This window comes from Anolis carolinensis, chromosome 2 (genome assembly GCF_035594765.1).
Source record: "Anolis carolinensis isolate JA03-04 chromosome 2, rAnoCar3.1.pri, whole genome shotgun sequence".
NCBI lineage: Eukaryota > Metazoa > Chordata > Lepidosauria > Squamata > Dactyloidae > Anolis > Anolis carolinensis.
This window is the reverse complement of record NC_085842.1, coordinates 169,706,765-169,733,609: the sequence shown is the minus strand read 5'-3', so window position 1 is coordinate 169,733,609 and position 26,845 is coordinate 169,706,765. Positions and strand designations below refer to the sequence as shown.

The following is a 26,845-nucleotide window of genomic DNA, read 5'->3' as shown; positions in this document are numbered from 1 at the left end:
GTGAAAGGAACAGAGATTTCAACATGAGGTATGGGTTTAGACAATCTGCTACCAGGGAATACATAAACAAGTGTACTGCAGTCATACTCTTATGCCATGACCCAGAACTCCAAATCTATGCCAATACTCAGATCATGCATATACTACAAATGATTGCCCTCTTCCTTTTAAAGGGAGAAATCCAACCCACCATGACTGAGATATGTGCAAATGGAGATGAAAAAGAGAAAGAAGTGGTCTCTTAAGGCACAGAAAACCACTGGCATTCCAGGAACAAGCTATAGGACAAGAGCACCAGCCTGCACCAAAAGACAGACTCCTGAAAACCTTGATAAAGACCCAGTTCTCAAATTTAAATCAGACTATGAGCAAATGGCTGACTTGAAATGCTACCCTGCAGTAACGTTTTCCTTCTAGTATTCCTTGACTTACCTACGGGATCAGAAAGCATGGAATCAGGACGCATGACTTCCAGAAAATAATCAAGTATTTTTTCAGGGGTTCCAGCCATTACGGAGTACCTGAAGGAGACAATTTGTCATGGTCTGAGAAAACATGGACTATCAGATGGTAGACAGACCCCTGAGATGACACTCACATACAAGATTATTCTGCCCAAAATCCCATTACAAAAGTGGATTCCCAGTTTTACAGCTATCCCAGAAGCCATTACTGATGAATGTATGCATATATTCTATGCTTACATAGATTTAGTAGTCTTACATCTATGTTTAGAAATTCAAGCAAACAGATGTGCAAGATGTGACTTGAATAATATTTCATGTGAAATTTCACAGAGAGTCTACATCTTTCAGAAAACACAATAAAACATCTGAGACAATCAAGTTTGGCAGCCCCAAACAGTATTTCTGGAAAGAAGGACAGATTCTTAGACCCCTCTTTTGTCTCACAAGAAAAACGAGTTGGTGGAGCTCATAGATACAACAGAAAGAACTACTGTTGCCTCTAGAAAAGAGCAGGGAAATGAAGGAGAGTGAGTGCTGTACCTACTGCCCCCAGGAGTTCCAGGAAGGTTACTGCCTTGTGAATTCTTCTCCAGAACTAACACTACTTTCCCATGTTCCTTCAGCCGCATTGTGTTGGCTTCAACATCCTAGGGAAAAACAGAAGTTGATTAGTTGGGTGGCATCACATGCACATTGGTCAAGTCTTCTAAAGCTGTCAAACAGCTGTTGACCCCCAATTCTCGAAGTGTGGCAGGGATTCAAGACCACAATGCAACCCCTTCCCAGATCCACCTTGAGGATGCGGTTGAAATCCCGTTTGTCCACACGAAGGAAGTGGCAGTTGTCTTCCCGGAGGATGATGGTGGCTGCACGCGGGGCATCGTTCACTAGTGCAAGTTGCCCAAATTCATCACCCTCATGCAGTGTTGACACCAAGCCCTGCAAAGAGAGGAAGGGCACCTGACCAACTGTGGTTTGGTAAATAAGACTAGATATTCTACTGGCAAACATGACTAGCCACTCTAGGGTCTCCTGAGCACCAAAACCACCCATCCATTTACCCTGTTTCTATTGTTATCTCTCCCCATTGACCCATCCATCACCAACAGACTTATAGTAGAGTCTCACTTATCTAACATAAACAGGCTGGCAGAATGTTGAATAAGCGAATATGTTGGATAATAAGGAGAGATTAAGGAGAAGCCTATTAAACATCAAATTAGGTTATGATTTTACAAATTAAGCACCAAAACATCATGTTATACAACAAATGTGGCAAAAAGGTAGTTCAATATGCAGCAATGCTACGTAGTAATTACTGTAGTTACGAATTTCGCACCAAAATATGATATATTGAAAACATTGACTACAAAAATGCGTTGGATAATTCAGAATGTTGGATAAGCTAATGTTGGATAAGTGAGACTACTGTATTTCAATTCTGTCAGGAGGAAAAATCAGTTTAAAAAGTTTGGAGGTAAAAGTTATAGAACAGATTCAGAGGGTGGGAGGAGGGATTCAAAATACTATCCCACTTGTTTTGCACTGAAAATGGACATACACATTCCACCTGTATTAAAAAGCAATATCTTCTTACACTCAACTTAATCCCCTTAGGCATATTCATTTTCTATTATATGATAACTGAATTCTCGCTATGCTACAGTAAGGAAGGAAATGAGATCCCCACATTAGTCAATTAAAATGCAAATTTCCAGTAGCACCAAGAGACTAATTGACAAAAAAAGGTCTACAGATCTGTGTTAACAGATCTGATGAAGTGCAATACAACTCACGAAGGCTTATGTAAGAAATCTCTTTTCCTAGTTAATCTTTAAAGTTCTTTGGGATTTAGGTCCTTTTCCAAGAAATGTATATGTAATGGGAAAGAGGCCAAATTACTACTCCATCTTACCCTTCTCTGTGTGTGCTTATGCACATACATATTTATATGAACACTCCTGGTGACCTAAGCCACCTCTGTGATTTGGCATATTGATGCTTTTGACACACAACACATGGCCCTTATAGGGCAATGAGAAATTTTCAGCATATTCATGGACTGAGTCAATTTAAAAACGAAGACTGGAGAAAATGCAGGGATGCTTGGGCCACCTGATTTGGCTGTATTATAAGGAGGAAAAAGTGTACTCAGTGAACGGCTTGTTAACATAGCAAAACACTGGACTACTGTGTACATTAAATCATATAAAAGGGTAGCCTGATCTAATGTACATATATAAAGGGAAAAAACACATGTAAATAAATATAACCTGGTATTTACATTTTAAACACTCCCTCACTCTTAGATTTAAAATGTAACGTTTTCAGGGATATATACAAACCTTGTCATGTGTGACAACATTGACTGATCCCTTCCAGATGATGTACCAGGAGGTGGCCTTGTCCCCTTGGCTAAACACTGTGAAAAATGAAAACTCACACATCAGTGCAATGGAAAATGCAGATCAGACATGTGCAAAAACTAATCTCAAGATGCTAGACAAGCAACTTGGAAGAGAAAAAGACTCAAAAGGGAATAAAAACCAGAGACTAGTCAAGAGAACGAACGAGGGCTAAGTACGAATAGTTTCTCAGTGGAGAAAGAGGGCTCATCTATACTGACTGCTTATTCCAGGCCTGTCTGGGACAGAAATGCTCCAGATTGGACCTCCATCCACAATAGTATCTAGCTAGTCAAGCCAGGCTGAGACCACTTTGACCCTGCTGAACTATCCCCTTATCATCTTTGTCACACCATTGTTGCAAAACAACTGTAGAGCTCCATGAAAGCTCCGGAACCTTGCTGGGACTCTATACTGACATGAGCAGAAGCTCATATCACCAAGAAAAGAGATGATCCTCTTTCCTTCTTCCTGCAATGCAGGCACCTGTCCGGATGTCAGTATGGGATACCCTCAATGACTGGGAGCTTCAGGGAACTCTTCCAGCCATCTGGCAGCAGCAACAATGGTACATATGCTAAAACTACCCCCTTTAACCTGATGAGCACAGAGAAAGGTGAGTGGAAGCAGCAGCCTGTTTGGACAACAGACTGCTTCACATCAAATGCAATACTATTGTCCACATTGTTCCAAAGCCAAGGAGATCTGCCATGGTTTTAACCAAACTCTGGAGCCCCATGTAAGCCGCCCTGAGTCCCCTTGGGGAGATAGGGCAGGGTATACAAATAAAATTATTATTATATTATTATTAGTAAAGGTTTCCCCTGACGTTAAGTCCAATCATGTCTGACTCTGGGGTGTGGTGCTCATCTCCATTTCTAAGCTGAAGAGCCTGCGTTGTCCATAGACACCTCCAAGGTCATGTGGCTGGCATGACTGCATGGAGCGCCGTTACCTTCCCACCAGAGCAGTACCTATTGATCTACTCACATTGGCATGTTTTCGAACTGCTAGATAGGCAAGAACTGGAGCTAACAGCTGCTGCTCACACCGCTCCCGGGGCTTGAACCTGGGACCTTTCAGTCTGCAGTTCAGTGCTTTAATGCACTTCGCCACCGGGGCTCCTCTTATTATCCACCAGCTTTTCTTAAAATGGGACTAAAGGGGGATAACCCAGTTTACCCCATTATAAGGACTGGAAGTGATAACTCATAGTGGAGACAGCCAGAGGTCAAGTCCACAGAATGATTACTGGACAAAGTTTCCACCAGAGACTTGAAAAAAAGAATGAATGAAACCAAGTGAATTTTTGTGGAAAGGAGTCTTGTCTTGTTAAATGTGCATTCCCTCTCACTATGCATTGACATTAGTCTTTGGGGTGATGGAAATTGCATACAAACTCCATTGCCCTGCCAAAAAAATTACCTCACAGTATTATTATTATTTATTATTATTTACAGCATTTATATTCCGCCGTTCTCACCCCGAAGGGGACTCAGGGCGGATCACATTACACATATAGGCAAACATTCAATGCCTTTTAACATAGAACAAAGACAAGACAAACATAGGCTCCGAGCGGGCCTCGAACTCATGACCTCCTGGTCAGAGTGATTCATTGCAGTGATTCATTGCAGTTGCTTTCCAGCCTGCGCCACAGCCCGAGCTGTATTTAAACACAGGTCAATTTCCAATTAAATATCAGCCAGAGGTACCAAGTGGAAACCATTTCCAGTTAGGATTTATATATTTTCAGTGTTATTTGATATGCTGGAGCTTATAGTGATTTGCACCTGGTGGTTACTTGGATGTGAGACCTCTGGTGCGGTAGGCTATATTTCAAAGGAAGGAACTGGCAAAACCACTTCTGAAAACTTTATGAAATTGATGAGGTCCTCATAAGTCAACAGGTGCCTAGAAAGCACATACACATACTGAGAAGCTTGGGAGGGTTGAAAAAAGAGAAACTCATGTAGCTCATGGATTATATTTTCCCTAACTTTTGGGTTAATTTATTAGACTACAGACTGCTTGGGGCAGTTATTATCTCTCAACCTAGTTTATCTAACAAAGGACTAAAACAATAAGGCTGTAGCATGGGCATATATCCTGTATTGATCTCCCTGGAGGAAAGGCAGGCTCTAAATATAGCACATATATTACACAACATGGAAAGCAAATCTGAGGGCTTGTTAAATATATGGTTCCAATACAAGAAAGTACTTGTTCCACCTCCCTCACCCCACTGTCAATTTTTAGAACATCGTTTCAACATGAAGATAAATATAGTCAATTTAAGGGGCGGGAAGAAAAGGGATTTAAACAATGAACGGTTTATTTTTATCAGGAAAATCTATTCAAATGGAAGAATTTAAAATAAACTACAGCCAATTAATCCATCCTGATAGCAATTAATACAAATAAAAACATTTCAGATAAATATAATTAGAAAACAAGTTCCCTGCCTCCCCAAAAGAGATGTAATTATCTGAATCAATTTGCAATGAAAAATTTAATCAAACCAAAGGGAAAGTTTCAAAATTATATTGGATAATTCAGGAAGCAAAATTTGGAACATCAAATGGACTGTGATTGGTATAGGAATTGGATTTAAAGTTCAGATTAGAAGAGAAACAATGGGACTGCAAAACCCAAATGTATAAATCAATTTCAGCACAACTGAGAGAAAATACTTTGAAAATTATGCATCGATGGTACTATTATCCACTCAAATTACATAATGGAAGTTCCAAATTATGTTGGAGAAAGTGTGGAGAAATAGGGGATCGGAACCATATGTGGTTAGAATGCTCAAAAGTACCAAGACTCTGAGATAAAGTTTTAGCATGGATAAGGCAAATAGGGGGGAGACTGTACATTTCAGGGGAGCTCTACTAAATGATTTCTGTATTTGAAAGTGAGAATAAGGATTTGGAAAATTAAAAACTTATATCCCCCCTTATATGTGCTGCAAGACTTGAAACGGTCAAAACTTGGAAAAGACTGGAGAATTTAACAATAAAGAATTGGTTAAATGGGATATGGGCTATAGCACTACTGGAAAAGCTAACTTTTCGGGGCCGGGCTGTGGCACAGGCTGGTAAACAGCTGCTGCAATAAATCACTCTGACCATGAGGTCATGAGTTCGAGGCCAGCCCTGCTTGTTGCTGACCTACCAACCCGAAAGATAGTTGCATCTATCAAGTAGGAAATAAGGTACCACTTATAAAAGTGGGGAGGCAAGTTTAACTAATTTACAACATTGGAATGAGGAAGTGCCATCAGAGTGGATGATGAAACAGCTGCTCCCCCCTGTGGCCAGAATCGAACATCCCCTCAGGAGAAGGTTAAATTGCCTCTGCGTCTGTCTGTCTGTTGTCTCTGTCTCGGTTCGATGTGTTTATGGGCATTGAATGTTTGCCCTATATGTACATAATGTGATCCACCCTGAGTCCCCTTTGGGGTGAGAAAGGCGGAATATAAATACTGTAAATAAATAAATAACCAAAGATTAGCCAAAAGAGAAATAAAAAAAATCTGTTTGAAAATACATGGAAGCCATTTATTAGCTTCAGATGAAAAACTAGTGGCGAATTCAAACCATCAAAGAAAGACTGTGGATAAAAAATTAAAAAAAGGACACAACAATTTTTCTACAACACTTATATGTAATGGATGGAAATGAATTAAGCAGTAGTGTAGAACTGACAGAGCTGTACTGAATATAATACTATGTTAATTATGGGGTAGGGTGTATGTGGGGGATCAAATAAAATAAAAATCTAGGGTGTAAATGCACTTTGAGACTCAGAACACCTCTATAAAAGGAGTAAATGTACCCAGAATTTTTTTAAAAAATAAAAACATTTCTATCTTGTTGTAAAGATGTCATGATCATTGTGTTTTATTCATGATTGCTATGTTTAGGTTGACTGTTTAAGGTTATATATTTCAGCTATTCTTATACAGAAGCTGGGAGCCTCTAAGGCATGGCCAGGAAAAGGGGCGTGGCTTCACCTTGCTGGTGGAAGCCTTAGAATTCAAAATTTAGCAGTTGGAATTTGGCAGTTGGAGTTTGTCGGTTGAGCAGAGCAGTTGGTTCTGTTCAGTGAGAAAGGAGTGTGATCGAAAAAAAGAGATTGTGGGAGGAAGTTGAGCAGCTAGAGAGTTTTAGCGGAGAAGGGCTAAAATTAAAGTTGCTGAGCCTTTAGTAGGAATAACTAAAGAGCTGAGGCTATATCCCTAAGTCAAGGAGGGCTAGGGTTAACCAGTTAAACTCCCCAGTCCAAGTTTGATCGGGTACAGATCAACTAAGTTCAAGAAGGACAATATTCCTAACTGAAAGAAACAAGTAATATAAAGCTGATACCATACTAAGCTCAGTGAAACTATTGAGAAATCTTGCAACACTTACTGTACAGAAGTAACGTCGTTCACCTCAAGATATAACATTCTTGCAACCATCAAGCTTTGTGCTATAAATAAACAAGTTACTGTTTCTTCAAATGTTGCTTATTATTTGAGCAAAGCATCTTTCAAAGGTGGTGGCAGCGACAACATAGAAAAGTGGAATACATAGAGGTAGAAGGTGAATCCTTCGCAATTTGGTGGCAGCGGTGGGATCCAAAAAGATTCCATCCCTGTCATCACATCAAGTCTTTACATTTGGTGGCAGCGGTGGGATCCGTGTAACAAAGACTGATTCAGTGCCTGGGATCCGTGTAACAAAGACTGATTCAGTGCCTGGGATCCGTGTAACAAGAACTGATTCAGTGCCTGAAATTCGTTTGGCAAAGGTTAGTTTGGTGCCGGAGATCAGCTTTAGGTAAAAAGGCTGAGGTAAAACTTGTCTGGAAATGGCCACCAGGAAACAGAAAAAGTTGGCAGAGGAGGCGGGAGAGCTTTCCTCCTCAGATTCAGAACAAGTAACCTTGTCTGAAATGTCTCTCAAGTATCAATTAGAGATGAAGAAATTAGAGATTGAGGAGAGAGAGAGAGAGAGAGAGAGCCAGGCAGGCTGAATTGGAAATGAAAAAGATGGAGGTTGAGGAAAGAGAGAAGGAGAGGGCCAGGCAAGCAGAGTTGAGGAGAATGGAAATAGATTTGGAGAAGCAAAGATTGACACACTCTCAACCTCACGCTGATACCCAAGAAGGGGATTTGAGAGCTGAAGCACCTGATGTAATTTTAAAAAGGTTTCCCAGATATAACAAGGAAGATGATATAGAAAAGTTCCTTATATCCTTTGAAAGGTGCTGTAAAGATTTTGAAGTGAGTGAAGACAAATGGATGTTATATCTGAGGCCACAAATTAGTGGAAAGCTTCTAGAAATATATAGTGATATGGCTGAAGACACTCACAGAGATTATAAGATGTTTAAACTGCAGGTACAACAAAAGTTTCAGTTGACGCCTGAATTTTACAGATTAAAGTTCAGAACTTTAAAGAGGGACAGACACCAAAGTTTTGCGCAAGTTGCTTCAAAGCAAGCTCAATACTTTGACAGCTGGGTGAGGACTTCTGAAGTAGATTCCTTTCTGCAACTTAAGGAACTATTGAAGCTGGAACAGCTCTTTCACCTAGTTCCCTCAGAATACAGATGGCTAATTCAAGACCGAAACCCAAAGACAGCCAACGAAGCTGCAGTTATGATTGACCAGCTAATTACCTTGAAAGAAGGTTTTAGGAAGGAGGAAGAACCAAAAGAGAAAAAACCTTTAAAGCCGACGTTTTACCCTCACGCACGCACACAGATGCAAAGGGGAGGTTCAGGAGAAAACACCGCCTATAGGAAGCATGAGGCAGTTGCAGGCCAAGCCAGGCCTGAGGAAAAGATAAAATGTTACCATTGTGGAAGGCCAGGGCATCTTAGATACCAATGTAACTTAATCAAGAAAGACAGGTCTACTTTCTTTGTAAATAGAGCTCCAATAGAACAAGAAGTGGAACCTGAAGTTAAGTCTAGAAGCCCTGATGCGAGGCCAAAAGAAAAACAATGTTTATTTATCCTTTCAAGAGAAATCTCTGAAGACTATTTAGAATCTATTGTCATAGATGAGATACACACGCAGGGATGGAGAGACACTGGGTCGGATGTCTGTATTATACGTCCTGAAGTGGTCCCACAGAGATACCAACATCCCTCTTCAGAGATAAATTTAAAGGGGATAGGTCCGTCGATACCAACCCCTGTAGTATCCTTACCCATCAAGTACAAAGGCTGGGAAGGATTATGGGACTTCGCTGTCTGCGCGGACATCCCATACAAATGTTTGATTGGGAATGATTTAAATGGAAAAGTTAGGAATTGGCAGAAAGAAGCTGATAAACATGAAGGCAACATGGAGGTCCACACTCCAAAAGCCAAGTGTTTGACCATCCAAGCTAGCTCAGAGCAACTTCCTGAGTCTAGTTCGAACATCACTGAGTTGGTCAGCAGAATAGAGGGAAAACAAGAGATACTGCGAGAGCAGCTAGCAAATGAAACATTACAACCTTTGTTCTTGCAAGGTCAGAGCGCCACAGGAACAGAAGAAAGTAAAACTCCTAAGTTCGTACTTAAGGAGGGAGTTTTATACAGGAAAAGTACAAGCTATAAGACTTTGAATAAGCCAGAAACACGTACCCAAATAGTGGTACCTGTAAACTACAGGAAACAACTGTTAGATGTGGCCCATGACAATCCACAAGGAGGGCATTTGGGGGTTAGAAAAACCGCCCAAAGAATCAGCAAGAACTTTTTCTGGCCTGGCATGTATCAACATATCAAGGAGTTTTGCAGGTCGTGCGATACTTGCCAAAGGTTTAGCACGGGAAGAGATAAGACCAAAGCACCTTTAGTTCCCATGCCAGTTGTTGGGGAACCCTTTTTCCGAGTAGGGATTGATCTAGTTGGTCCTTTGTATAAGCCCAGTCGGAGAGGATACAAATATATCCTCACAGTAATAGACTATGCAACCAGGTATCCAGATGCAGTGGCTTTGACCAATATTGAAACTTCCACCATAGCCAATGCGCTGTTATCAATTTGGGGAAGGACTGGATTTCCCAGAGAGCTTGTGTCAGACCTGGGGACTCAGTTCACCTTGCGGCTAATGAAGAAGTTGTTAGAGTTGTGCGGAATTAAACACCTAACGTCCACACCTTATCATCCGCAAACGAATGGCCTAGTAGAAAACCTGAACAAAACACTAGTGAAAATGATCAAGGCCTATAGCCAGCAGAGACCCCACGACTGGGACACCAAGTTGCAGCAGTATCGATCAGTCCCACAGGACAGCACTGGTTACTCGCCTTTTGAATTGTTATTCGGAAGGAAGGCTCGTGGACCCCTTGATTTGATCAGAGAGCACTGGGAAGCAAGTCCTACGCCAGATCCTGTTCCTGTCGACGACTACATCAAGGATCTTCAGTTAACATTAAAGATGGCCAGGGACATCGCCCAGGAACATCTTATGACGGCCCAGGAGCAACAAAAGATCCGGTATGATGCAACGTCGAGACCCCGAGACGTCAACGTCGGAGATGAGGTCCTGTTTTTAACACCCAGCAAGAACAACAAACTACAGATGGACTGGACTAGACCGTGGAGGATCGTCAGGAAGCAGAACCATGTGAACTGTGACATCCTAGATGAACGATTGGGGATTGAGAAACGGGTGCATGTAAACATGATTAAGCCGTATGTAAATAGGTCGGCAAATGTTTACTGTATAGTATCAGAGGAAGATACAGGTCCTTTTTCATTTTGGGAAGGTGATAGGGAGATACATAGAAACTTGGATAAAGTATCCATAAATTCAGACTTATCTCCATCACAACAAAGAGAGGTTAAAGGAATCTTGGCTAAGTATAAAGTCATGTTTTCGGATTTACCCGGGAGAGTGCAGGGAGTGCAACATAAAATATGCACCAGTGACGCCGCACCGATAGCATCCCCTCCCTATAGGGTAACGGGTAAGATAAGCGAATGCATAGAGCAAGAGGTCAGGGAGATGTTAGATTTGGATATAATCGTGCCATCTAACAGCCCTTGGGCTTCGCCCATAGTGTTAGTAAAGAAGCCAGACAAAACCGTAAGGTTTTGCATAGATTACCGGCGGTTAAATAAAATCACCCAAAACGACATGTATCCGATGCCCCGTTTGGATGATTTACTAGAAAGAATTGGAAAAGCCAAATTAATAAGTAGAATTGATGAAGATGGAGAGGATAGGCCCATACTATTCCTCAGTAAGAAGTGGCATTCTAATGAGCTTAGCATGTCCACAATCGAGAAGGAATGTTACTCGATAATTTGGTCCATAAAGAAACTGAAACCATACTTGTGGGGAAGGAAGTTTACGTTACAAACTGATCACGCACCCCTAAGATGGTTGGATAATGTAAAAGGGACCAATAACAAATTATTGAGATGGAGTTTATCACTACAGGACTTTACATTTGATATTAAACATATAAAGGGCAAATGTAATGTAGTAGCTGATGCTCTATCCAGAGCACCTTGATCGGAAGACTTACAGGTTTGTATTTAGAGTTTAAGGTATGATGCTATGTTTATGTATAGATATGTATTTTGTGTTACTCTCTATTATTTTTGCTTATTCTGGGTCTAGAAAAAGCAAAAATAATCTTTCCGGGTTGGAAGGTATGTAAAGATGTCATGATCATTGTGTTTTATTCATGATTGCTATGTTTAGGTTGACTGTTTAAGGTTATATATTTCAGCTATTCTTATACAGAAGCTGGGAGCCTCTAAGGCATGGCCAGGAAAAGGGGCGTGGCTTCACCTTGCTGGTGGAAGCCTTAGAATTCAAAATTTAGCAGTTGGAATTTGGCAGTTGGAGTTTGTCGGTTGAGCAGAGCAGTTGGTTCTGTTCAGTGAGAAAGGAGTGTGATCGAAAAAAAGAGATTGTGGGAGGAAGTTGAGCAGCTAGAGAGTTTTAGCGGAGAAGGGCTAAAATTAAAGTTGCTGAGCCTTTAGTAGGAATAACTAAAGAGCTGAGGCTATATCCCTAAGTCAAGGAGGGCTAGGGTTAACCAGTTAAACTCCCCAGTCCAAGTTTGATCGGGTACAGATCAACTAAGTTCAAGAAGGACAATATTCCTAACTGAAAGAAACAAGTAATATAAAGCTGATACCATACTAAGCTCAGTGAAACTATTGAGAAATCTTGCAACACTTACTGTACAGAAGTAACGTCGTTCACCTCAAGATATAACATTCTTGCAACCATCAAGCTTTGTGCTATAAATAAACAAGTTACTGTTTCTTCAAATGTTGCTTATTATTTGAGCAAAGCATCTTTCAAAGGTGGTGGCAGCGACAACATAGAAAAGTGGAATACATAGAGGTAGAAGGTGAATCCTTCGCAATTTGGTGGCAGCGGTGGGATCCAAAAAGATTCCATCCCTGTCATCACATCAAGTCTTTACACTTGTCTTTTAAAAAAATAAGTGAAAAATGGAAAGCACATCTGGAATACTTTTCCAGATATGTCAGGAAGTCAAAAAAAGGCCAATCTTCCAAAATGATTGAACAATTGACAGACTACTCACACACAGTTCCAGCTTTGGTATGGGATTCAAACAGCAAGACAGCAGCCAGTTCTCTCTTCACCTGGAACAGAGAGGAGACAGACAGTGAGTGCTTCTTGTAGCCTTGTTGACTTACACAGGTAGAGCAGAAAGGGAGCATGTGATATAAGCTAAGCATTATACTATGAGATAATTCCATTGGATTTCTCCATCAACTGCTATTATACATTATATATTATTGAAATTATAGTAAAAAAGGAAACTGTGGATAAAATAATAATAATTATTATTATTTATTCATTTCTATCCTGCTTTTTCCCATAGGTGGTAGTCAAAACGGCATACAAAGTTTTAAAAATACATATACATCAATACATAAAACACATAACCAACTAAAAACATCAAACACCAATTTGAAAAACCCATTTGAACACCCCATATAAAACTATTAATAACTTACAACAAATCCTATTAGAAGATTTCCCTAACCTCAGGCCACTGGGGTTATTTATAAAAATAAGTTATGCAGCTCCTAAGAAGTTCCATTTTCATAAGGCCATGTCACAGTTACCGGGACCAATAAAATATTAAAAAGTGAAACAGGCTGCTGCTACTACCCACCTTTCTCTGGGCTCATCAAGTTTTATTTATTTTGTGTCAAAAGCATAATAAATAAGTTTAAAAGTCGTATCTTAGGGCTCGAGTGGGTTGGTAGGAGGAGGATGATCTCAGGGCTTGAGTGGGTTGGTAGGAGGAGATACGGCCCCTCAAGTAGGCTGGGCCCAAACAGTTTAGGGTTTTATAGGCTAAAACCAGCACCTTGAATTGTGTCCGGAAACAAACTGGAAGCCAGTATAGTTGCTTCAGGACCAGAGTATGGCAAACAATACTGAAATAGTAAAGCTACCATAGATTCACCCTCCAGGACATAGAGCATTCCTAGAGAGATATCCTCTTGAGGAATTTGCTAAGTTCTCTAGGATAACTTCCATCAGGATCATAGCATAAAATCACATGAATGTCTCAAAAGCTATCCAGTGTTGCATGGAGATGCTGTTGGCTGACTAGTGGAAAAACTCTGCACTTTACTGGTAAGGAGCCACTTGTTTAGAATACCTTGGAAAGAGGCAATATCTGGCCCATTCTCAAAAGATAAAATGGCAGCTTCCCAAATTTCTTGATGAGGCAACCTCATGTCATGACAAGCACGGGAAACAACCTGGATGTGCCCTACTTTCAAATGAGTGATAAATGGGTTAATAGAGATGAGCGCATAATTCCCCATGTATTGCTTATGGCCAGTGACTACATTGAACCAAGTGGAGAAGGGATCATCTGCCGACTCACTGAACTGGAGAGATGGGCCACAGCCTTGATATGCAGCAACTCTTCAAAGATCAGTGCAAGCTCCTCATCTGTGCGTTGTCCAGGACTAAAAGAGAAAGTTCAAAATACGTGATGTATCATGCACTGCATTCTTTTCACAGACACGCCTGTATACCTGCAGGATACATTTGTACTGTACCAAATCTGTCTGCATACTGACTCATTCCTATCCAAAGTATTGATCATAAAAATATTCATGGATCATTACAAATACAATCAGCCCTTCACATTTGTGGGTTTGAATTTTGTGGATTTAATTCTGCACAGATTTGGTTACTATGTTCTCTCTAAGAATCCATAGGTCCTCCAGGATGACTGTGTAATCTGCTTCCACCAGAAGTTGACAATAGAATCATCCTGGAGGACTCAATGATTCTTAGGGAGGTTCCCTCTCAGGTAATAATACAACAGGCTCTTTCATTCACAAGTTTTCAACTTTTAGTAGGGTCTTGCACCCTAATCCCAGTGAAAGTGGAGGGCCTACCCTATTTAATTTTAATGATAATATTTAGATAGACATCTAAATTAGATATTTTTTTCGTGTCAGGAGCAACCTGAGTTGCTTCTGGAGTGAGAGAATTGGCCGTCTGCAAGGACGTTGCCCAGGGGATGCCCAGATATTTTTTGATGTTTTACTATCCTTGTGGGAGGCTTCTCTCATGTCCCCGCATGGAGCTGGAGCTGATAGTGGGAGCTCATCCGCACTCTCCCCGGGTGGGATTCGAACCTGGCAGCCTTCAGGTCAGCAACCCAACCATCAAGTCACAAGGCTTTTATCCCCTAGGCCACCAGAGGCTCCAATAGATAGATATATGATAAAAGTTAAGTATCATTTATTTAAAAAATGCATCCTCCCACCCATCGCAATGATCTGAAATTTCTACATTTCATCTCTGTCTGCCATGCTGAGCAATTCCCCCACACTCACGGTTTTCTCAGGATAGTAGTAAGCAATGCAGTAGGGCCCAGCTGGGTAAGCAATGCCAATGCTTCCAACAGCTCCTCGCTGTCCCGGTCTTCAGCATTCACCTCCAGGGCCACAAAGCGGAAGAACTGGGCATCTCTGTCTTGGAAGTAGCTCTCCTGTCGGACTGAGTTGGAAAGACAGTCACAGTGCACAATGAGGATAAGACAACAGGGAGGAATAAGTCAAAAGATTTTCCCCACCATTATGCCCACACGGGGATTGCAGAAATTCTGTTCCCAGCAATTGTCACAGCTCTCTGTCTGACAGAAGTGTTGATGCACAGTGCATCACTCTTCACTCCTTCTTGCTCCCTCCTCCCCTCTCTTTAACCATTCTTGAACTTCTTGCTTGTGAAATTGACTTTACATTTCCTGACTTTACATTTCCCCAACAGAAGGGATGCCTTAATAGTTAGCTAGCCACCCGATGTCCTTTTTCCTAATCTTTTACTCCAGGATAGCTCATTGTTCCAAGGAAGTCAGTCAGGAGGTATTCAAATATTAATTTTAGAAACAATGGAGGCGCCCCATACCGTGGTACCTGGAGTCATGTTATCTATGCAAGAAGCTCACATTTTTCCTTTTAAAAATAATTTTCATTCAAGAAAAAGATAAAATAAAACACATTTTAAATATATAAGTTAAAGGTAAAGGTTTCCCCTGACATTAAGTCCAGTCATGTCTGACTATGGGGGTTGGTGATCATCTCCATTTCTAAGCCAAAGAGCTGGCGTTGTCCGTAGACACCTCCAAGGTCATGTGGCCGGCATGACTGCATGGAGTGCCGTTACCTTCCCGCCGGAGCGGTACCTATTGATCTACTCACATTTGCATGTTTTCGAACTGCTAGGTTGGCAGGAGCTGGAGTTAACAGCGGGTGCTCAAGCCGCTCCTGGGATTTGAACCTAGGACCTTTCGATCTGCAAGTTCAGCAGCTCAGCGCTTTAATGCACTTCACCACCGGGGCTCCTTTAACTATATAACATTATCTAAATTATATAACTACAGACTACACACTATAGTTAAACATCTATTTAAAAAACACTACAAACTTCCCACTCTCTACCTGATGGTGGTCATCCCTTATTCATCTGCTCCATTTAAACAATAATGTAATCACATTTCTACTAAAGGTAGCACTCTACTAATAAATGAATCCCACAGTTGATAGATACCCCCATCAATGTTGTGAAAAAGTAATAAACAGATGCCAGTCTTTCTTAAAAGTTAGTGAAAGCTTTCTCTTTAACCAGCATAATCAATTTGGCAATTTCTGCTATCTTCATCAGTCATTCTTCGTGCACTGAGAAGAAGCCCAAATTTTTACATTAGCCTTGGTAGACATATCTACAGTGACCAAAAGGCCAGTGATCACAGATAAGGAAAAATCTTTCATATTGAAGTATATAGAATTGAAAATGCTGCAGACTGAATATGAGGTGATCAAAAAGCTCAGTTTGTAAAAAATGTAAGTAAATCATCCCTGCCTGTTCAGACTGTCCCATCCAAGTGGTACATCACAGAAAAGCATGTACTGGACTGATGTGCTAGTATCTGCTTAGCAGGGAAGAAACAACCTATGGCCTCATGAGCTGTGTAAGCAACCTTTTGTGACCTCACAGCTGGAACAACTAGCAAGCCACAAGTCTCCCACAAAGCAAGTTGCATTGACTCATTTACAGGCTTATTTCACTTTAAACTCCCCCTTTCTTCCATAGGACACAGGGTGGTTATACATGGAAATGCCCAAGGTGGCTTCCTATTCATGGAAAAAAATTAACCTTCCCTAATTTCAGCAACATTGTTAAATTAAGCCTATAGCTTGCTTTTACAGAAATGTAAACTACACATTCAAGCACACATAAAGCCAGGCAACAAAGAGATTCCACATTTCTGCTGTTACATGCCTTGAAGTCCTTTTTGACTTATGGGGATCCTAAAACGAATTTATCATGGGATTTTCTTGACAATATTTGTTCAGAGGGGGGTTGACCTTGCCTGCCTTTGAGGATGAAGGTGCATGACAGACCCAAGGTCACCCAGTGGGTTTTCAAGGCCAAGTAGGGATTCAAGCCCTGATATTCAGAATTGTAGTTCAATATATGCATCTCTATGTCACACTGGCTCTTAGATATGCTTTGGTGACTTGAGCTATCCAACAAAGTGCTGTGACTTCTTTACACATGAGGATTTGATAGAAATGCCACTGGTAAATTATGATAGCTATCAACAAAGCTATAGTAAATCTATATGTATCTATTGACCAACAGACTATGGCCTGGATTCCTGACCAATGTCACCTCATCACACCATCTCTACAATGGTTCTGTTAATCTCACCATGAGACAAAACTCCTTCATCCATCAGGACTTGGCAGAGTCCAAGAGCTTGGCTGCGGGTCTGTACAGAAAGCCCTGCTCTTAGGAGAGCATCTACCAGCTCTTTCCCAGAACAGCATTGCCTGGAAGGAAGACATAAACCAGCAAAAGGGTTACCAAAAAGACCATGAGTTTGTGAAGCTTATATGAGTAAATTCTCACTTTCAGATGGATTTGAACTTAAGAATTCCCACATGTTTTAGTGATGACATGGGCAAACGTCAGCCCTCCATATATTTTGGACTTCAACTCCCACAATTCCTAACACTCTACTGGCTGCTAGGAATCGTGGAAGTTGAAGGCCAAAATACCTGGAGGGTTGAAGTTTTCCGATGCCTATTTCAGAGCTAAGCTTCAGCTTTTAATAAGGCACTCTGGGACGAGCTACATGACACACATACATCTATAGATTTTGCTGCCATGTGATGTGGAGATGGTCATCACTTTGGATGGGTTTGGCTCATCTAAACAGTCCCCTAAGTCCAGGGTTGGCCTGGAACGCTGCTGCCTTGAACTGGTCCTGGATTCAGCTGAGCTGTTTACATGCTCTGCTCCTGAACCAGAGCAGTGGCGGAAGCAGAGAATACAGACCATCCAGACAAGCCAAATCTGGTTTGGCTCCATTGGATGGTCACCTTTAGCCAGACTATCCCTTGTTGCGGCAGCAGCCGACCACAAACCTCCTGAGTTATAGTGGAAAAACCCAATTTCCCTGATGAACTATTGTATTTTAACTCTAACCTCTCTATTTTAACTTAATGTTCATGTGGTCTGCCCTTGTTTTTATTGTCTTCTTGTTTTATTTTGTAATGGATATTATTTACTGTATTGCTTATTGTATTGTGTTGTGCTGTTCTTTTATATGCTGTTTACATTGCCCCATGTAAGCCGCCCCGAGTCCCCATTGGGGAGATGGTGGCGGGGTATAAATAAAGTTTTATTGTTATTATTTATTATATTTTTTTAAAGAAAGTAAAGAGAACATATTGCTACCAGATGTTTGGGAATAAAAAAGAGCCCAATTTGAGGGTGAGAATAAAATGTTACAGCTGGGTCTGGGATCATCAGAAAATAGTCAAAAACAAAACAAACAATTTTTGAATATTTTTAAAAATTGTGAGAACTACAGCAACAAGTACCATAACCTTCTAATACGTTCGACCCATCTGGAGAACCCCACTTTGAAGTAAGTTGATGATCGGTCAGAAGGTGAGCCGCCTCTATTGCACTGGAGGGGAGCTGGCTATCTTAAAGGGTACAGGACAAGCTAACGGAAATATCCTCAAAACAGTGGGCAACCAGTGGTATTGTTCCCTAAACACCCTCAGCATCTGTCATCTGAGACACCTACTTCTTTCCACCTAATGACGGGGCCAACCATCTGCAACAGTAAGAATGCTGAGCCAAAAATGTGGAAAACGTTTGGATAGGCGGTGCCTTTTCCCTATGACTCTTATTTGGTGGTAATTCAAGAGGTTCAGAGATCTTGGACTCAAGAGTTATATTTCACTGAATCAACAGTCCTTATCTATCTAAATAAGAACCCCATTGTCTATCTCCACAAACACTAGCTCTCTGTCTCAGATCATTACCAGTTCACTGAGTGTACTTCTGTAGAATTCAGAATTATTCCACGTACTCTTGTTGACCTGAAAGTATTGATCATACGATCACCGACTTAAAGATTAAAGAAAGACAGAGAGGAGCCATGAGGCTTTAATTACATAGAAATGATTTTCCTTGCTATCCAATTGAGTATTTCAAAGGAATCTGAGATTAACTTCAAGATCATACAAGCCTACTGGCATGTTGAGAAATCCTGACTTAGTTGATAGAGGTTTCCTGGACTAAAAGCAGCACAAGGCGGGGAGGAATGAAAATTGTGTACTATCCTTTTTCTTCTTTCCAGATGTGAGAAAGAGATCTCTGAGATACATGTACATGTGAACCTCAGATCTACAACTCCATGAAAGCCCAGAGGAGCAAACAAGTGTGATAAATTTCTTACTTTTGAGTAGCCAGTTAGCTACACACATGTGCGAAAACAAAACTGCTTCAGCCTCCTTTTATCCTTCCTTCCTTCTCATTAGGAAGGAAGTAGAAAGAGGGATTTGTACTATTATTTTATGATTTGTACTATTATTTTAGTGTTTATTAAAAAACTGCAAAACAGCGAATCCGCAAAAAGCGAACCGCAAAGTAGCGAGAGAATACTGTATACCATTAAACAGAGTTCAGTGTATATTTCAGGCAGCAGAACTGGGTGGCACACTCTGAGAACTGAGTTATATATGGGGCACATAGCCTACCATGTTTCTCCTTCTGCCCTCAAATATGGTATAGGAGTGTTTCATCACATGTTGATAAAATAAGACTCAAATACCAATCTCTTTTCAATGACAATTCACAATTCAGGGATTATTCTATAGCAATCACAATTAGCAAGGGATTTTGTGCACAAAACAACCAATTTGTGTAGGTAATAGCTTTTTCTGCACATAAATTAGTATTTCTATGCCGTGATGTTATTTTAAGTGCATTAGAATGCTGTTTCTTTTGCAAAACAACCGGGCTGTGGTGCAGGCTGGATAGCAAGCCAGCTGCAACAAATCACTCTGACCAAGAGGTCATGAGTTCGAGGCCAGCCCATGCCTGCGTCTTGTCTCTGTCTCTGTTCTATGTTATGGCATTGAATGTTTGCCTTTATGTGTGCAATGTGATCCGCCCTAAGTCCCCTTTGGGGTGAGAAGGGCGGAATATAAATGCTGTAAATAAATAAATAAATAAATTGAAATTTTGTGTAGAATACGTCTGAAGCTGTAAAAATCTTGATCAGTCCAGGACTCTCCTTGTCAGAGTTTCTCACATGTGAAGAGCATGTTTAAAACAATTTTTCAGCTCTTTTCAAATATTCTTCCTATCACTATTGGAAATACCCATAGGATCAGTAGCCGGAAGTGCTTTTCATCAGCTAAGGCATGTTCAGCAACTGTGGTACAGAAAGCTGACATGTGACATGTGCCATATGCCATGGCTATATCCAGGTTATATTACCTGAATGACCATCCAGGGCTAGCTTTGAAAATACCTTACAAATTGCAACTGGTACAGCCATCCCTATGCATCTACAGATTCTGCATCCATGGATTCAATCATTCATGGCTTAAAAATATTTCCTCCCAAAAGCATTAAAAGCAAACTTTGATTTTGACATTTTATATAAATGATATCATTTTACTACACAACTGCATGACATTTTAGCATCCACATGAGGTCCTGAAAACAAATCCCCACAGATACCAAGGGCCCAATGTATAATAATGTGGACATTAAATTGCTATGTGAAGTAGGTATCATGTTATACTGATTTTGCATAAGTTACATAAGCTATCTTTTTAATATCTAGGTCAAATGCAAAATGTTGGCTTAGCTGATTAAAATCTAAAATGGTTTGGAAATATGTCATTTGAAAGACTGTCTACAATAAGGGCAGGCAAACCCTTTCAGCCCTGGGGTAAATTCAAAAATAGAGAAGTTGTCAGGGGTTGTATACCAGTGGACTGATGTACTTTTGGTACTTCAATATTATTTATCTGAAGTGTGTATATATTATGTGTGTGTTCATTTCGACTGCATCATCATGTATTTTGTAATTTTGGAATAGAGAATACCCTCTTGCCTTGCTTATCCTGAAAGGTGGGTTAAATATATCCTATTAAACAGTAGGTAAAGGTAAAGGTTTTCCCCTGACATTAAGTCCAGTAGTGACTGACTGGGGGTTGGTGCTCATCTCCATTTCTAAGCCGAAGAGCCAGCATTGTCCACAGACACCTCCAAGGTCATGTGGCCGGCATGACTGCATGGAGCGCCGTTACCTTCCCGCCGGAGCGGTACCTATTGATCTACTCACATTTGCATGTTTTCAAACTGCTAGGTTGGCAGGAGCTGGGGCTAACAGTGGGCGCTCATTCCGCTCCCGGGATTTGAACCTGGGACCTGGGACCTGGTCCGCAAGTTCAGCAGCTCAGCACTTTAACACACTGTGCCACCAGGGGCCCCTATTAAACAGTAGAACAGCATTATTTCTAGGCCTGGGAAAATTCTCTCAGAGAAACACCACAAAATGTACAAGAAGACTTTTCATTTCTTTCAGAATTCCTCACAGCTTTTTTAAACCTATGGAAACATTAGTAAATTGTTTTGTTTCAGAATTAGTCATTATGAGCAAAATGCCTTTGGCAACTAATTGTTTCCTTGACTAGGATCAAATACAACAAGAACAGGATAGCATCCAATCCTACAGATCACCTGCTACCTGTGCTATCCCTTGCTACCACTTGCAAGCTTAATACATACCTATAAAGTCGGAGATGGTACTTGTGGTCACGAATTAAATCTGGATACGTTGTTACTAAGTGAGCACCAAGGAGTCTCCCCGCTTTCTGAATTTTGTTCGAAGAAGCCTGTGAAATAAAAATTAAAGAAGTATTGCTCTGGTTCCAATTAATCAGTGTTATGTTAAATATGAAAATGATTTTAGATGGAAAGTGAGGGGAAAGGATGTTGTATCTTAGTAATACATCCTTTGGGCAATAACAAAACCTGAAGGAAGCATTTGCTTATGTTTATAATCACTTGATCTTAGAAGCAGATATCTTTGCTTCGGATTCATTCAGGGATGGGGAACTGGAAAGATGTTGATGAATTTCTGCTTTCTTCAATTCCTGTTCCACAATACTTCAATCAATTTATTAGCCAAGGGCTATAATAAAGAGCTTTATGATATACTGATAATTTAAGATTTAAAAAGTGCAAAATAGGTTAACTATAGATACTAGCAAGGCCATATACAGAATGAAAACATTTCAGACTATAGTTAAATTTCTAAGTTGTCAACTTAAATATAAAGTTAATACTTTATGGCCCTATGGCACTTTTATCTAGCTTTCTCTCATTCTGATTTTTTTTAGAGCTAAAACAAAATGTGTTATAAAGTCACTGGAATCACTCTGGGAAAAAAAACCAATTCTACAAGAAAGTTTCCATTGTAGGTAACACCATTTTCAGTACAATTAGGCTTCCTAAGTTGCTGTGAAATTCCTGTGGTCAGACTCAGTACAATTCATTAGGGAATATACGACTCCTGAAGTTTCCATAACATGATTAGCCTTTTCTGTTAATAATACCTAGCAGTTTTATGATGCTTCTAAATGCTAACAATAGTTCATTTTTGCAAGCATGTCAACAACCCTTTAATATCAGTGACCCAAGGTTATTGAGACAAAGAGGAACAATATAGAATCATAGAACCATGGAATAATAAAGTTGGAAGAGACCACATGGGTCATCCAGTCCAATCTCATGCCATGCAGGAAAAACACAATCCAGGTACCCCCGAGAGATGGTCATCCAGCCTCTGTTCAAAAGCCTTTAAAGAAGGAACCTTAGTCTTACTCTGAGGCAGAGGGTTCCACTGTTGAACAGATCTTATAGTCAGGAAGTTCTTCCTAATGTTCAGGTGGAATCACCTTTCCTGTAATTTGAACCCATTGCTCCTAGTTCTAGTTTCAAGGGCAGCAAAAAACAAGTCCACTGCCTCTTCTTTATGACATCCTTTCACAGATTTCTACATGGCTATCATATCTCCTCTCAACTTTCTCTTCTCCAGGCTAAACATGCCAAGTTCTTTAAGGAAAGGAGATTCCACCTGAACATTAGGAAGAACTTCCTGACTGTAAGAGATGTTCACCAGTGGAACTCTCTGCCTTGGAGTGTGGTGGAAGCTCCTTCCTTGGAAGCTTTTAAGCAAAGGTTGGATGGCCATCTGTCAGGAGTACTTTGTGCTTTTCCTGAATGGCAGAGAGTTGGACTAGATGTGGTCTCTTCCAACTCTATTATTATATGAAATGTGCATTGTTTCTTTGTCATTGTTTGTTTTGTCTTTGCTAATCATAGAGAATACTAAGAAAGCATCCCAATGTCTCACCCACCCACTATAAATCCTACCCATCCACCCACCCACCATGGCTGCTAGCTATTTAAATACAAATGCAATAACTTGACCTTCCAATACTTTACTCATACTCACATGTTCCTAATATACTGGGCATCGTGCCCACTCTTACAAAAGTGCCTTCACAGCCATACTAGAAACTTTCCATTTAAAAAAAAAATGTTGAAAGCATAAATTCTAGAGATGGTAGTTCCTGTGTCAGGGGTCACATACTGTGTAACTTCAGATCCATAACTTATACAGCAGTGGTTCCCAACCTGTGGGCCGCAAGACCTAAAATAAGGTCCATGAGACATGTGGGGAAAATCAGCTCTAGATTATTAAATATGGTTTTCTGTGGGTGAGCAAATGGCAACTATTGGATGGCATATGTTGTGTATCAGAAACTGGAGCTGATGTGGCCTAACCAATGCAATTTTCTGAATCAGCAATCCAAACAACGAAACCAAATCTAAAGTTGACCAAAAAACTGTCTCATAAGCATTTTGGTACTGATGTTGGAGAGTAGTCCCTGGTCAAAGTGATCCCTGGTCAAGTGGTCCCTGGTCAAAAAAAGGGTGGGAACCACTGTTATAGAGCCAAAGATCATGTTGCTTCAGATCAAACCATTTACATGTTAAAAGGCCCAAACATATTTCCCCCCTTTTTATTCTAAAGGAAGAATACGGTATGATATTTATTACCTGCTTTACTCTGTGGCTTGGCACCAGAGTTGATTCACGGTCTGGAAGAGGGGTCTGGAAATAAAAAGAGCAGAAACATTTCCTTAGTTGGTTTACAAAGTCAGGAAGGAACTGTCTCTTGTATGAGTTAGTCCAGTATAACAAAGAAGTAGCAGCATTTTTCATCCAAAGAAACGACTCCCGGAAACCCAATGGCCTAAACAGAGCATCAGCTGACTATAAATGATACCTACGAGAGAACATACTAAATGTTAAGTGTCCACAAGGTCACAGTACATCAGAAAGAAAACAACATTATGGGCATATGTCAAAACCATCTATACAGCAATCCAAATTAGGCATGTGGTCTTTCAAATATGACCAGACTTCAGCTTCCATCATCTCTCCTACTTAGCTACACTGACTAGGCTGATGACATTTACAGTCCAACAAGATCTTAAGGATCATACATTCGTTCACTGAATGCCAATTCATCTGATGAATGTCAATCAAGTGGTTCTCTTCACTGACATTCATTGAACAAAGAGGTTCAGAGTCTGGAAGCTGAATAAACTGTAACCAGAGTACATCTGACAAAATACTAGATCAGAATAATGCGCCTGTACACAACTTCAGCTGTTTTCTGGACTACAACTCCCCGCTTATCTCCAGGTTTGTTAGTTGGGGCTCATGGGTGTTAGAGTCCAACAACAATTTGGAAATCACAGGTTCTCCACTCTGGGGCAGACATTCCTATCACAGTAATATTGTTTCAGTTTCATTGGTTGATAGACTTTTGGTTCCAAGCTTGGTTCAAAGAGTAAATAGTGACATGGGATCAGGTTATTATAAGTTAGGGACATAAATCAAGAGGACTTCAGATCTTGTTTACCACCAATCCCAAGAGCCCTAGCCATCACAGCCAATGGTACAGAAAACTGGAAGATGAAGTCCAACAAGTTCTGGAGAGCCATATGATTCTCATTCCTACTTGCGAGACTCCTTGTTCCTATATGACACCAATTTATGAAGGGTATGGACACAGCCCTCAGTGGCACAGTGGGTTAAACCAATGAGCTGCTGAACTTGCTGACCAAAAGATTGGTGGTTCGAATCCGAGGAGCAGGCTGAGACACCGCTATTAGCCCCAGCTTCTGCCAACCCAGCAGTTAGAAAACATGCAAATGTGAGTAGATCAATAGGAAAAGTAACAGCACTCCATGCAGTCATGCTGGCCACATGATCTAGGAGGTGTCTATGGACAACGCTGGCTCTTCAGCTTAGAAATGGAGATGAGCACCGACCCCCAGAGTCAGACATGAATTGACTTAATGTCAGGGGAAAACCTTTACCTTTATCTTTATGGATAGAATAAGCATTGGTAAGCAGAACTTTGAAGCATTAGTGTTAATGTTAAATCACTGGAAAAGTAATTTGTTAATATACAAAGGCTTGTCACAATAGTCCAAATAATCACACTCTCCAAGGAAATCCAAAAATGCAGGCAGTTGTGTTGATTCATATCAAGAACAAGTTAAAGTAGTGTTTTCATCTCCACTAAAAGCAGGGTTTTGTAAAGCTAATCGATCTTAATTACCCATTTGAGACCAAGCCACATTTAACTGCAGTTCTGAATCCCAATTTTGGGAGAAAGGTGGAGTCATCATCATCATAATCACATTTATAATAGGTATAGCTCACAGAAAATGACAGATAATTTTTCTGAGGAAATCCCCTTCCCACCTATTTTAAGGGCTGTAGCTAAGTTCAGAGGGCAAAGAAGGATGTCAAGGAGCCGGATGACATCATAATGCATGATAATCAAAATGTTTCAGTATTTTAGTCCTGCAAGCCCTGACTATGTTACTCAACTGGGAATCACCCTTTTGATCAATATATTTGAAGAAACTGGTCTTAAACACAGAACTAGCCCTATAGAAGTAATAGGAAGAGAGTTTCCTCAGGCAGGCAATGCCAAGGACTGGTTATCCCACATGGATTTTTCTCCCACATAGTCCTTGTGGTCCTGTCCAGGTATAAGCAGAAGAAATGAACCAACTGTCGTGAAGGAACAATTTGCACCAAGTGGGTAAGCTCTGCAGCATCGCCAAGCTCATTCCGGTTCAATAACCAAGTATTCCCTTGGTTCTTGAATTTTTTAGTGTTATCATGAGAGGCCCTATGGAAATACTTCAGCCTTTAAGTGGTCTAGTACCAAGAGATCTCTCTGCCAAGTTTCCCTTTGAATGGAGAAACTTGAGAAACTGGTCAACCCACTGCGTAAAAACAGAAACCGACAGAGAGTTTCTTCAGCCAATATTCGAAATGGAGAAAAACGCCAATCAAGAAAAGGAAAAAATGAAGTGCCAAAGTATATCTACTCAGCAGAGAGAAGAGATTTACACCCAGTCCCAGATGTGACATATGGAATCTCTTTCTTGTTGACTCTATGGGAAGGAAGTTCTTTCAAAACAAAAACACACCCCTGGAATGAAGACAGTCATGCCGATGTCTCCCCACAAAGTGAGTTCAAATGGTAATGACAGGGTGGATGGCAGTGAGGAAGAAAATATGACACCTCAGATATTACTGGATTGCAATTCCCACTCCAATAGCCAGCACAGTTAATAATGGAAAATGATGGAACATATAACACACAGGATGGAACATATAATGCATATGCCCTCCAACTGTCCCAGTTTGGCAGGGCCAGTACTGTGTATTCCTCTGCCACCCCACTTTTCACCTGCTTTGAAAATACCCCAGTTTCTTTCTCTTCCTACCACCTTCCCCCTTGCTGTCATCCTACTTAAATTACTGCAAACTGAATTCAACTTGAAAATGTTCACTCTATTGCCTCATCAGGAAGAATGTATAAGTCAAGGCAGAATCTTGCCCTTTTTAGGAGTCTTAGACAAAAGCAAACTGTTACAGCCTCTCCTATGTCATGTGTTCCTCCTCATTAATAGCTTTTGCCATCCTATATGGAGAATGGGACCTGTCAACAGGATTTTCTTGGGGCCAGTCAG

The 26,845-nt window shown here is 40.7% G+C and overlaps 1 protein-coding gene across 2 annotated transcripts in view; it reads right to left on the bottom strand.

The window, feature by feature from the left end:
- rapgef3 (Rap guanine nucleotide exchange factor 3) overlaps positions 1-26,845 on the bottom strand; it is an 89,099-nt gene that overhangs the window by 27,186 nt on the left and 35,068 nt on the right. For both annotated transcript variants that reach the window (XM_008116428.3, XM_008116430.3), the window contains 10 exons: positions 23,838-23,891; positions 21,498-21,604; positions 17,103-17,224; positions 14,726-14,888; positions 13,759-13,843; positions 12,433-12,493; positions 2,813-2,889; positions 1,260-1,406; positions 1,008-1,114; positions 433-521 (listed from right to left, as the gene is read on the bottom strand). In XM_008116428.3, coding sequence (XP_008114635.2) covers positions 433-521; positions 1,008-1,114; positions 1,260-1,406; positions 2,813-2,889; positions 12,433-12,493; positions 13,759-13,843; positions 14,726-14,888; positions 17,103-17,224; positions 21,498-21,604; positions 23,838-23,891 — 1,012 coding nt within the window. The remainder of the gene's footprint in view (positions 1-432; positions 522-1,007; positions 1,115-1,259; positions 1,407-2,812; positions 2,890-12,432; positions 12,494-13,758; positions 13,844-14,725; positions 14,889-17,102; positions 17,225-21,497; positions 21,605-23,837; positions 23,892-26,845) is intronic.